This window comes from Podarcis filfolensis (genome assembly GCF_964270895.1).
Source record: "Podarcis filfolensis genome assembly, chromosome: 3".
In the NCBI taxonomy this organism is placed as follows: domain Eukaryota; kingdom Metazoa; phylum Chordata; class Lepidosauria; order Squamata; family Lacertidae; genus Podarcis; species Podarcis filfolensis.
The window spans coordinates 87,186,186-87,199,706 of NC_139606.1; the positions used below are offsets into that span (position 1 = coordinate 87,186,186).

The window sequence follows — 13,521 nt, forward strand, 5'->3', positions numbered from 1 at the left end:
TACTGTGCAAACAGACTGTGGATCACAGCCTTTAACTTTTCTTCGCACTCTCTTTTCTAAGAGAGAAGGAGGGGTCATGCTTTTGCTGTGCAAAATTATTCTCTCCTCCCTCCAGGGAAGTATTGCACTTTTCTTTGCACTTAGCACTCCCCTCATCTGCTCTAGCCTTCCCAGGATCAGAGCCTGGCAACTCTTGGTCTTCCACTTCTTCCTTCCTCTCTTTCTCGTCTACTTCTCCTCCTCTTCTTTCTCAAGAAGTCAACAGTTCAGACTGTATTCCTGGTGGAGCTAAAGTTGTGGGTCCATGTTAGGCTTAGCACAATATTAACATCACATCACCCCTTCAAGGAAGTATCCAGCACAGACCTGGATATTGATTGATTGATTGATTGATTGATTGATTGTATTTGTAGCCCACCCTTCCCAAAATGGTCCCAGGATGGGTTACAAATATCTAATAATTACAAATTTCAATTAAAATTATCAAATAAAAACAAAACAAAAAACCCAGCCTACAGCAAAAAATCAAAACAGCAGAGCAGAACTGCAATGCACAATAAAGGAAAGCAATGTAAGAGGAGGAAATATGTCTACTCAAACCAAAGACCTGGTTAAAGGGTTCTCAGTGTTATACTGTGGGTCTGTTATTCCCCTCTTAACTGTACATAACAGGCAGATGCAGAGGGCAAGCGTATAATGTAGAAATTCCATAGGAACATACCTAGAATAGCTGGTCGGTATTGCCATTAATCTTAATAACACCAGCACAAACATTTCCAGCACTTGAGATTCTCAGTCTGATAGACTTTCATGCTTTGTGCCCTTGCAGGATTGATGGGAAATATTTATCATTATTTCCTAGGCCTACTAATTTGCAGGTGGTCACTGCAACCCTGAGATCCCCTTCATATGGCCGAAGCATGACCCTGTGGAGGCTGCGGCATCCTACTGTCTAAACAAGAAGCTCACTCTGATATGCAATTTGTACCTTTAAAAAAATCAATAGTCTTCACTGAGGGTGAAAGGGTTGGCTCTTCATCCTCTTCCCCATTCAATATTTCAAAAGAATTGAGAAGTTATGAAATGTGCAGAACAGAGAACACAAAGGATGGCTTCTCTGTGACCATGAAAAAGAACAAGCTGCCCATCTTCTGTCAAAGGATCTTAGAGCCAACCTAATCTGCACTTAGTTTTCAGTCGCAGCAGTCATTTTTTCCCTGCTGTATCTGAAAATGTTCATGATAAATGTTCATTTGTAATGAGCACAATATTACTCTTGGAATATTGCTGGAGTAACAAGCTGTGGATACTTTCTCAAACAAGGTCACAGCTCACCATTTGTATTTGCGGTCGCATGCATATTTGATAAGATTACTGGGCAATAGGAAGCCAAGGGACAACATGAGGCAGGTTTGGCATCTCACAAAGGAGAAGGCAGAATGTTTATGGGAAGAGAAGAGGACAGAACTTCCCATTAAATGGAGGAGGCTAAGCTGTTTCATTTGCTATGGGCTAATAAACTACAGATCAACATTGGCTGATGGAACTAGGAATTTTAAGAAGGCCACTTTAGTCACAGTGAGGAGCATAGCCACTGCAAGTTGATTTCTGAGCTATGTTTCCTTTCGATCCCTTCCTAATATGTGCCACAACTTGGACTGAGGAAAGGAGAATCACTATCCATCAGTTCTTGTCTTCTGTGACAAGTCTATCAGATGAAGGCACATATTACAACTTATTCAACCAAATCACCTGCCACCCCATCATTTCTCTTCTAAGAAAAGCTGACAGCCAGTCACACTTACCTGTAAATTAGAACCTCATCATCAGAGCAGTTATACTGTAGCTGGTACATTTTAACTCTTGGCGCTGACTTGCTTACTGTCCATTTGACCAAAGCTGAGGTAGTTGTAACCTCAGAGACCAACACAGCCCTTTCAGGTGGCCCCTTGGTTTCCCCTCGATTTGACTTGGTGGAGCTGGTGATGTCAGAAAGCCTTGATTTTGGTGGGGCGGCCCGGCCTGTTCCATTGCTGAGATGGGGAAGCTGGACAATTGACAGCTCAATTGTTGCAGTAGACTCTCCAGCAGCATTTGCCGCTATGCACGTGAATGTCCCATAATCCTTGGATGTTGTGATCAGGATTTCCAAGGTGCCATTGTCATAAACAGCTGTCCTTGAAGAATTCCCAATAAGTCGATCATCTGGTGCCACCCAGTGAATAACTGGAGATGGATCTCCAATTGCTTTGCACTTCAAGGTGGCTGTTTGTCCTTCTAAAACCAACAATTTGTGGGTGTGCTGTGTGATCAAGGGAGGCTCACAAATGAACTCCTCTTCCCGGACATACCAAAAGTACCTCCCTTTTAGTCCTGGGGGAGAAGCACAAGTTTCCATATCATCATCTCTGTCAAGACGCCGCAGCCACATCAGTTCACAATTGCAATGCAAAGGGTTTCCACCAAAGCTCAGAGATAAAGGTGTGGAGAATGGAGTTGAGGTTAATGGAGCTGTTTGAGATCTGGCAAATATGGGATCAGGAGGCAGCTTCTGAAGTCTGTTGGAGGTTAGATCCAACCTGGCCAGTTTCTGAAGATCTGCAAAGGTACCCTCTGTAATATAATCTATCAAATTATGGTCTAAACTAATCTGGTGCAAGTTTACCATCTTCCTTATAGATTCCCAAGGGATGCTTCTGAGGTTATTGTAAGAAAGATCCAGATCTTCCAAGGTGAACAAGAAGTCTTCAAAGGCTTCATCTGAAATGCAGCTCAGCTGGTTGTTGTTTATAATCAAGTGCTGAAGATTAATCAGGCCTCTCAAAATATCCTCCCCAATGTCAGGCAGCCTGTTACTATCCAAATGCAAGGACCGTAGGCTCTCTAGGTCAGCAAAAGAATAGGGCTGTATGTAACTGATGGTATTCCTAGATAATGTAAGGTCAACAAGGCCCGTCATGTTGGCAAAGTCCTGTCTACTGATGTTGATAATGAAATTGCCCCCAAGACGGAGTTCAACAGTCCTCCTGTCTATGTCTGGTGGTACAAAAAGGAGGCCCTTGGAAGGGCAAAGAGTCCCCAGTGACTCAGACAGGTTCTGGCAGACACAATATTTCGGACAAGCGTTGACCACAACAGCCACTCCAAACACCAGGATGCCGCAGAGCAGTTTTTCCATGGTAAATCACACGATGGGGCCTGCAAGAATGAGATACAGTTATATATTAGAAAGTTCTTTCCACCTGGAGCTGTTAAACCAATTTCATGCCCATTTATTAGACAAAAAAAATTCTAAAGAAACAGTTTTTAAACTCTGATCTTAACAGATGCCAAATGCATGTAGATGGTTCTAACAAAATAACCCAATGGGCATTTTCTTGGTGATGACCTGGTGAATCAGAAATGCTCAGCATTGTTACTCCTTTCTATACATTGACAACAATAATATTTATTTACTTATTTGTAGTAATTTATACTAATATAAATATAAACTGCCAAGTCATAAAATGATATCATGGTGGTGTACAATAAAACTCAACATCTTATGTGATTTCAGTGATATCTTGCCGGAAGCTGCTGTTGCCAGGTAAGGGCGGTTTCAGTGGGGCAGGGCGGTGGTGGGACAGCGCTGCAGCACATTCCCTGTTTTGCCTCAGGCAGCGAGATGGGACACGCCATCCCTGGTGGAAGGATACAATCACCAGTCAGTCACGAAGCTCACTGTGTCGTTTTGGACCTGTCACTATCTCTCAGCCTCCTCACAGGGTTGTTGTGAGAATAATACAAGGAAAGGGAGACCCATGAATGCCACCTTGATATTCCTCTTCAGAGGAAAAATGGAATGGATATAAACATGCAGCCTGCCTGTCCTTGATTTTTAATTGGGGTATGAGAGTATGTGTATCACACACTTTCCTGTATTGAAGGGGATTGGTCTTGGGGGTCCATTCTAACTCTACAGCGCTAAGATTTTATGAAAAAAAGAATAAAACAAGGAAAGTGTGTTGCTTTGAGATTTTGAGGAAAACTTCTTTTTTAATGCCTTGAATTTTCATCTGATAGGTTATTGCCCCAGTAAACCTACTGACCAAGCCTCCACTGACCACATAATCTATTAGAAATGCTTGCCTAAGCTGTGCAATATATACAGTATTTCAAACTTGTTGAGATGAGAGGTAATAATCCTATCTTCCATTTTCTTTTTTTTTATCTTGAGAGGGTTTTTTTCCCCTTCTCGACAAATTGTTGAGATGTTGGCAGACCTAACTGTTAATTTGCGACAGAGAGGAAAGACAAAGGATTGAAACGGCTCCTTTGGTTAAGCCTTGCAAATAAATATTGGATGTTTCTGCAAAATGCAGGATAAGTTTAGCTTCATTTTACCTTCTGTATTAAACCAGGATGCAGTGCATTTGTAGCCATGTTATTTATGCAAATCTGTAGCACAGTTAGCAAAGCTCCGTGCTTTGTATTTATCCATTACTAACAGATAGTCAGCTTTTGGAATCTTAAGGATAATTATATTCTGGAGCTTTAATTTTGTGTATTATCCTAGCAGCTGTAACTATAAACAAAACAGGAGTTTAGAAACAATTTGAAGAAAGAGATGAAGATGGCTAATTTGCAATGAGCAGAACATCCTTTACAAACTTACTTCTCCTAGCTTCTAGTCCAAAACTGCATTTGAAAGGGTTTTCTGCACACTATGGGGACTCCTTTAAGTGTATTATATTTTCCCAGTTACCCTTTGGGGAGATGCTTGTGGGTTTCACTTTACTCATGAGAGCAGGTTGTCACTGAAGAAGAAAATGGAGAAGAGATGGAATACAGTTGTAGGGAATGCATAGGAACAGCCAACAAAGGAGGGCTGCATAACGTTTCTATGAACTTTTAGAGCCTAGTGAATAGATATAAAGAAATGGGGAAATGTGAAGTTATGTGTGCGAGAGAGTGAAAGAGAGAGTAGTGTTCATCAAGAGGAGGATCAGCAGTTTTCATATGCTGGAAATACCCCAGAAACCATATTTCTGACACCTATTGCATAAATGGAAACACACTACAGGCAATTTTCAGCAGTTGCAACAAGCCTCCCACAGAATTAGAAATTGATTGCTTGGGCAAAATACTTCCCAGCATCTTCCAAGAAAGCCAGTTGCCACGTATGTCCTCCAAGTTGTCGTAGGTGTTGATGTGAACACTGAAAAAGTCCAAGGACAAGGGAAATTGTCCTTCTTGGCTATATTTTGGCACTATGTAGACTTTTCTACACCTGTAGCAGCAAAACCGTGCATCTGCCCCCATGCACTGATCCACAGGGACTTCAGCCACAGAAGACATATATTCTGGACTTCTCTTCTACTCCTACCATCAAACCTTCCACAGAATGCAGATGGGATGACGGTGATATCTCACCGCTTTCCCAATTTGCATTTAATAGGCATCTATCAGGCTATGAAAGTGGCATTTTCGCAGCAAGTCTGTAAATCAAGGTAGGCTCCTGTCTCGGTACTGAGTGAAAAACTGCCTCTTTAGTCCTCTTATAACATGGTTCTGCATGAATTAATGTGAGTAAGAGGCATAAAGACTCTTGTTTTGTATTCAAATTCCCCTCATAAAGATACAAGTCTTGAGAGGCGGCATCTCATTTGAGCGATGTCTCCAAGACACATTTTTTTTTTAAAATGCTTTCTCCATACATTGAGTTTTGCAAATAAATTACAAGTCACCTCACTGGTTACAAGTCCATTATCGGATAAACACTTTGGTGGTTCAAAGCTACAATTTGCCTCACCCTATAAAAATACACAATTGCCTTGTCAGATCGTGTCAAGATCCATCTTGTCCAGCTTTCTCTTCCTAGGATAAATCCTCAAAAGTAGGGCCTCAAAATGAAGGTTATTCTCCAAATTTGTCCCTGCATCCTTTAGTCCATCACAGGGCCGGCACTATCACAAGGCAGAGTGAGGTGGTTTCCTCAGGCAGCTGAACATCAATATCATGAAATGGCAGCAAATTGTTAGTTATTTAATTTCAATTCCAGGGAGAGTAAGAGGTGCTTGTAGGATTGTGGGGACGGGGATGTTAGCAGAGCTAATTAAATACAGTGGTACCTCTAGATACAAATGGGATCCGTTCCGGAGCCCCGTTCGCATCTAGAGGTAAACGTATCTAGCGACGGCATGTCTGCACGCGTCACTTTTCACCGCTTCTGCGCATGACATCATTTTGAGCATCTGCGCATGTGCAAGCGGCGAAACCCAGAAGTAACGCGCTCCGCTACTTCCAGGTTGCTGCGGAGCGCAACTCGAACATGCTCAACTCTAAGGGTATTTAACCTGAGGTATGACTGTACTAGAGTCCGGAGGGAATGAAACCAACACTAATGGGTGCATAACTTGAGGAGAAATAAACAGAGTGTTTTTGTTTTTGTTAGTAGTTCATGTTTTGTCCCTAGCAGGGAGCCATACAACAACTAAACATACAGGAGAAAATTCCCTCAGAACTACAGAGCCAATCAAAGCACAAGTTTCCCCAGTGATCATCATGCCATGCTGACTGGTTGCTAAGCAACACTTCCATCACCTTCTTGGTTAGCCAACTTTAGCACTAAAAGTTAATTCTTAAATTGCACTGAGAATAATCCCTACTGTTGCATTTCCAACACCTGTTTGCTGCGCATCAAAATGTATTAGGCCAGCCCTGACCTCTGTCATGGACACTATGCACAAGGCTTGTAAGTTGTTGCTGTGTTGTTCCCAGTTGTTTCAAGAAAAAATGAGGGGAAATGTGATTCCATTTACATTTAAAGATGAACATACCTAATGTGCACTTCCTGAAACAATACATGAATGAAAACACAGGGTGGTATATAAATCTAATAAATAAATAATAATTTCCCTAAATTTGCAGTTCTCCAAATTTTGTGATGCAGTTCTTTGGCCAAGTAATGTGCTTATACTAAGGTAAACTGTGTGTCAAAATGCATATATTGGTGAAAACATACAGCAGATACCATTATATATATTGGACAAAAGTGCATACAAAATGTGCACCTTGGGAGAAATTCCCAATAAAATGCTGATGGATTTTCATGAGGACTTTAATTTTTTTAAAATGGACATTTGTTTGTTTGTTTGTTTGTTTGTTTGTTTGTTTGTTACATTTATATCCCACCCTTCTTCCAAAAGATACCCAGGGCAGCAAATGAAATAGTAATAATAATAAAAATTATAAACTGTTGCAGTCATTTTAAAACACGAACACATCTAAAACAAATCTGAGAACAGATGCAACAAATCTTGCCTCAGCAGGTGCCTAAAAGAGCAAGACAGTGCTTGTTTAACGTCTTCAATGCTGTTGAAAGGTGGATAACCGAACTGAACTGAAGACTGAAAAAGAGAAAAATTGAGAGACCAAAATGGACAGATTTGCTCATCCTTGCTTTCAGCTCACCCTCAAGGTGAAACTAGAGGAAATGGTGGTTGCCACAATTGTTCTTCGCCTATTTGTCCCACAGGCCATAATACTCCTCAGGGTTTCTCCTTCCTGTCTCCCCAGAGCCTCTCCTTATGTCTCAGCTGTTGATGGGAAGCCCTTCAAGGAGAGCTAGAGGACAGCCTCTGAATTTGTGTCTGTGAAGTATTAACACAGCGTGGGCTCTGTTCTTGGCCAGGGCTCTCGAACCTAATTGCAACACGAGATAATTAACAACCTTAATTACACAAACTACAGTTTTGGTTTGTGTTTTTTATTCAGCCAGGATGATCAACACGAGGCAAATTACATCCAGACATCCTTTGCTTCCATGGCCATCATCTGTCTCTACCAAAGTGACTGGCAGTTTCATTTCCATGACAACTGGATCACTTTGTATAGAAACGGGAACAAAGGGAGGGCCTGGGGGCCCCCTCAAAGATATCATAAAGGAAGAAAAATATACACACTATGAATTAGGAGCTACTTGGTTGTGTCAGTGGAAGAAGAGGAAAGAACGGTGAATTTATGCTGTCATTCGTAGAAATTCACTGGTGGATATGAATGGATGGCAACTTGTGACTGCAAACTGTTCTCTCCAGTTCTGAGAAGTGAGTTCCTTTTGATTTATTCTAGGAAACAAGTTAGGACTAGGGATGAGAGAGAAGTTTGGCTCATGCCTTCCGAAACAAGACATAATTTGTACTTCTCAAAAGCATACAGAAACGGAAATGCAGATATCCTTCCAAATCCACATATCTCCAAATTTTGCAACCAGATAATGTGCAAAATAAAATGGGTACATTATGGGAAAGTGTGCATATATTAATGAAAATAACCTACAAAAATGCATTATAATAGGGGTAGTTGCTTGCAAAAAAATGTTAGATTTGGAGAAAGGCACACTAAGACGATGATGAATTTTCATGATGGCTTTTAAAATGATAATAATTGTTATGGGCAGGGTATAAATAATAAATTATTATTATTATTATAGTATTGTAATTATTATAACAACAACAACCAAATGTTTTATTGGAAAAATGAGAACCTGAGAGGAACTGAAATTGACAGACCCATCCATCCCTAGTTAGGGCAAATTTACTCATTACCTTTTCCAGGAAATGATGGATGTACATTTTGCCTCTCTATACTCGCAGAAGAACAATGTAAGGCAGCACCAGGAAGCACCTAGAGAGGTCTCCTTTCTTATTGTCACTGGGATCCTTGAATCTTGCCTAGGGAAAGCTTTGAGGAACTTCCTTTGCCTCCCCCCATAAAATATTTGAGGAGGGCGCCCTCAAATTGATATGCATTGCCATTCAAATGGGGTGTGTGCTCCATGTCATGTGATCAATTATGTGGGGTGGGGCTTTCCTTGGCCCCATCCAATATTTTGTTCAAGTTGACACCTGTTTTACATGTCATTGAACTGTTGGTGTGCACAGACTTAGCATGGAAATTGGGCAAATTATGTGCTTGGTAGAATGCCAAAAAATGGTGCATATTTCTCTCTGTGTTGGTTGTGGTGCAGAGAACCTCTTCAAGTAACTTTTAAGGGCCGAATTGGACACTTTCTCAGATAGCAAGCCAGGAGAGCCAGTGCAGTATTGTATAATACATGCGGTGTGTGTGGAGGTGCTAAATCTATGAGAAGTGACATGATCATTGTATTGTATTGCATTGTATTATGGAAGCTATGCCACTGAATCTTAGATCCAACCAGTGCTTTTTTCTGGGGGGACGCAGGGGGACTCACACCCTTAAACATTTTGTGAATCTTTGCACTTTTGTCCATTTACTATATTTATTTTCCCCGATTTGAACTATAAAATGGTGGATTTTCTTGAGTCAAAATGAGAGCACCCCTAAACATTTTTTTAACGAAAAAAAGCACTGGATCCAACTATATGCTACCATTCTACATGTCTACTAAAGCTATAAATTCTTGGCTTAAATTTCAGTCTTCAGCAAAAATAGCTTGTTCAGGATTAGCTGTTGTACACATCCAACAAATTATCTGCAATCTTGGAAGCGGAGTTATGTGGAAAATGATTTCATGAGAATTAGTCTTTCGTTCTATATAAGACAAGGCTCCTTTTTAAAACATTTTTTTGCTGCAGTCAAGATCACTTGATGTCTAATGCAGACGGAAATGCTTATTACAAACCAGATCTAGGTATACTGCAAATTCTCATGTAGCCTGCTCAAGCTTTTTTATTATTATTATTACAGGGAATTTGGCTTGAGACAGTGCAGAGATGTACCCAGCTGCAAGATGCAAAATTAAGCAGTGCTCAGCTGTGTTACTTGGGGCTAGTGCCTAAAACGCAGCAAATCAGGGTAGACAAATGGTTCCAGCCTTTCATGTTTTTCAGTGTGGAAGGGAAATGTGCAGGCCTTATAGACCCAGAGAGACACATCAATTAGCTGGCAACCCAGCGTCTCTCCTGTTTACACACTTCTTCCCATTCCAAGCACTTGCCAAATTCACACATCTCAGCTATGAATCATAGAATCATAGAGTTGGAAGAGACCACAAGGGCCATCGAGTCCAACCCCCTGCCAAGCAGGAAACACCATCAGAGCACTCCTGACATATGGTTGTCAAGCCTCTGCTTAAAGACCTCCAAAGAAGGAGACTCCACCACACTCCTTGGCAGCAGATTCCACTGTCGAACAGCTCTTACTGTCAGGAAGTTCTTCCTAATATTTAGGTGGAATCTTCTTTCTTGTAGTTTGGATCCATTGCTCTGTGTCCGCTTCTCTGGAGCAGCAGAAAACAACCTTTCTCCCTCCTCTATGTGACATCCTTTTATATATTTGAACATGGCTATCATATCACCCCTTAACCTCCTCTTCTCCAGGCTAAACATGCCCAGCTCCCTTAGCCGTTCCTCATAAGGCATCATTTCCAGGCCTTTGACCATTTTGGTTGCCCTCCTCTGGACACGTTCCAGTTTGTCAGTGTCCTTCTTGAACTGTGGTGCCCAGAACTGGAGACAGTACTCCAGGTGAGGTCTGACCAGAGCAGAATACAGTGGCACTATTACTTCCCTTGATCTAGATGCTATACTCCTATTGATGCAGCCCAGAATTGCATTGGCTTTTTTAGCTGCCGCGCCACACTGTTGGCTCATGTCAAGTTTGTGGTCAACCAAGACTCCTAGATCCTTTTCACATGTACTGCTCTCAAGCCAGGTGTCACCCATCTTGTATTTGTGCCTCTCATTTTTTTTGCAATACTTTACATTTCTCCCTGTTAAAATTCATCTTGTTTGTTTTGGCCCAGTTCTCTAATCTGTCAAGGTCGTTTTGAAGTGTGATCCTGTCCTCTGGGGTGTTAGCCACCCCTCCCAGTTTGGTGTCATCTGCAAATTTGATCAGGATGCCCTTGAGTCCATCATCCAAGTCGTTGATAAAGATGTTGAATAAGACCGGGCCCAAGATAGAACCCTGTGGCACCCCACTAGTCACTCTTCTCCTGGATGAAGAGGAACCCTTTGGGTTCGGTCAGTCAGCCAGTTACAATGAGCATATTGCTGAAGGTTAAAGCACTTAGAAGACAGAGTAGTCAGTAATGCTCTTCAGAAAATGTGTGCGTGTTTCCTTAGTGCAGCCTAGAAACTAGTGTTCATTGCATATTGGAGGTCACCTTCAGGGAACTGATAGCACAACAACTTATGCTTAGTAATGGGAGAGACTTCCTTATCTTGCTTTAGAATGAATTGTCCCCAAGCAAGCTAATTTTGGCTTGATTCAAAGGAGACCTGAATCACCTCATTTTAAAGCTCATAATGCTTGGAATGACTTCATCAGGAAGTAGGAGAGGTTGGCTCATTAGAATGTGTGCTCTGTCAGTCCTCAGCCAGCTCTCACTTGTCTTCCTCCTTACTATTTTAAAGCCATGAAACTGGGAGGTGTAGGTAATGCCAAAGAAGATCAGAATTAGTATTCAAGATGACCTTAACAGACTGGAGAACTGGGCCAAAAGCAACAAAATTAACTTCAATATGGAGAAATTTATGGTTCTTTGCTTAGGCAGGGATAAATAGATGCAGAAATATAGGATGGGGGGAGCCAGGCTTGATAGTGGAACATATGTAAAGAATCTAGAGGCCTTAGTAGACCACAAGCTTAACATAAGTCAGCAGTGTGATGCAGCAGCAAAAAAGCTAATGCAATTCTAGGCTGCAGCAACTGAAGTTTAGTGTCCAGATCAAGGGAAGTAATAGTACCACTCTATTTTGCTTTGTTCAGAGCCCACCCAGAGTATTATTTCCATTCGGGGCACTACAATTTAAGGAGGAAGGGGAGTGGCCAGGAAGTAGCATGTCTGCAGCAGTCAGAAAACTTAACTTGGTAAGAGTGCGCTCTGCAAAAATATTTATATTACTAGGTTTTTCCTTTCATGCTGTTGTTGTGTTCACAATATCTAGTCATTGATTCCTTCCAAGATCTTTCAGTTGATGTAGCAAAAGCGGCATTTCCAGGGCCTTTCATTGTTGCTATTGCATTCATTAAGGTTTATTGTAATGAAAACATTGCTTTTCTCAGAAGGACTGATTGCACCACCATTGTATTCATCTCTTTTGTACAATCCAATAAAGATCCCATTGCCTTCACATTCTTCTTCCTAAACTCCTATTCTTTTGTACCCTGTATTCCATCCAAGGATGCCGCTTAACATGTAATTTAAACGGCGTTTATTTGATTGGAGGAATACCCAAAGGACAGAACAGAAGAAACCCCTGAGTTTTAAGATACCACTCATTTATTTTCTTCTCCTTCCCTAAAATTAGTATGAAGAGCAGAATGTTTTGTTGGCTAATTATATTTCACTTCAAAGGCAGAGTCTCACCTCCCCAAGCTGTACTGTTTAATCTTTAACTTATTCAGGGCTAATTCAGGTCCATCAAAGAACTAAGGAAAAGACAGTGTTCAGATTCTGCTCCTTTCTACTGGTGGTTTTCAGAACTGGGCTAAAAAATATGTCCGATAAGAGTGGGCCGTATTTCCAAAGAGAAAAAGCCAAGCATTCAGTTTGGTGTGGAAGGCAGTTAGATAGATTCATAGGGCTGGAAGGGCCCTTAGTCATCTGGTCCAACCCTCTGCTTGACACAGGATCTGCAATGCAGGATGCGATTGTAACATCCTTGACAGGTGGCTATCAGCCTTTCCTGAAATGCCACCAGTGAAGAAGAGCCCACGCTCTTCTGGATCAAAATGTTCTTCTGTGAAACAGCTCTTACCATTAATGCGTGTTGTCCCCTGTCCCCCCCCCCCTCCGCCGATGTTTAGCCCAAAACCGCTTCCCTGCAATTTCCACCCATTGGTTCTAATCCTGCACCTCTGAGGTAAGAGAGAACAAGTCTCTTTTGTGACAGCCATTCCTCACACTACCTGGTTTCTGGACTGCACACAATTCTGGCTGCTTCCCTCTAGTTGCAGCCAGCCATTGATCACAGATGGTAAAATCTGAGTGTGTGCTTGACAAATGCAAGGAAAACACACACACACACACACACACATACTCTTAATGAACCTCAAGTACTATGACGGTGAGGTTCTAACAGTTTGCAAATTACTTTCCATCACAGTGACAAGGCGTACTTTCCCTATATAGCTGTGAACAGAGGCTGATATTTAAAATCTGTACTATAAAGTGAAGGCAGGGCTGGCAATGGAAGAGAAAGACGCTCAGCCAAAGTCTGGAACCTACAGATGAAACTTGGACATACTATGTTGCTTACTGGCTATATTTAGAGGAAACACCTGCCTTTTACCTCTAAGTAACTGGAAGCCCTTAGAGATCAGTTAACTCATAACATAACATGGAATATTGGCAAATTACAGCAAGGTTAAAGTTATGTTGTCCTTGCACAAAATGCCATACAGTGGTACCTCGGGTTAAGAACTTAATTTGTTCTGGAGGTCCGTTCTTAACCTGAAACTGTTCTTAACCTGAGGTACCACTTTAGCTAATGGGGCCTCCCACCACCGCACAATTTCTGTTCTCATTCTGAAGCAAAGTTCTTAACCCGAGGT

At 41.6% G+C, this 13,521-nt stretch overlaps 1 protein-coding gene across 4 annotated transcripts in view; it reads right to left on the reverse strand.

Moving 5' to 3' along the window:
• LRFN2 (leucine rich repeat and fibronectin type III domain containing 2) overlaps nt 1-13,521 on the reverse strand; it is a 250,768-nt gene that overhangs the window by 53,608 nt on the left and 183,639 nt on the right. For all 4 annotated transcript variants that reach the window (XM_083604513.1, XM_083604516.1, XM_083604514.1 and 1 more), the window contains one exon: nt 1,806-3,198. In XM_083604513.1, the coding sequence (XP_083460639.1) occupies nt 1,806-3,178 (1,373 nt within the window). In that variant the 5' untranslated portion in view covers nt 3,179-3,198. The remainder of the gene's footprint in view (nt 1-1,805; nt 3,199-13,521) is intronic.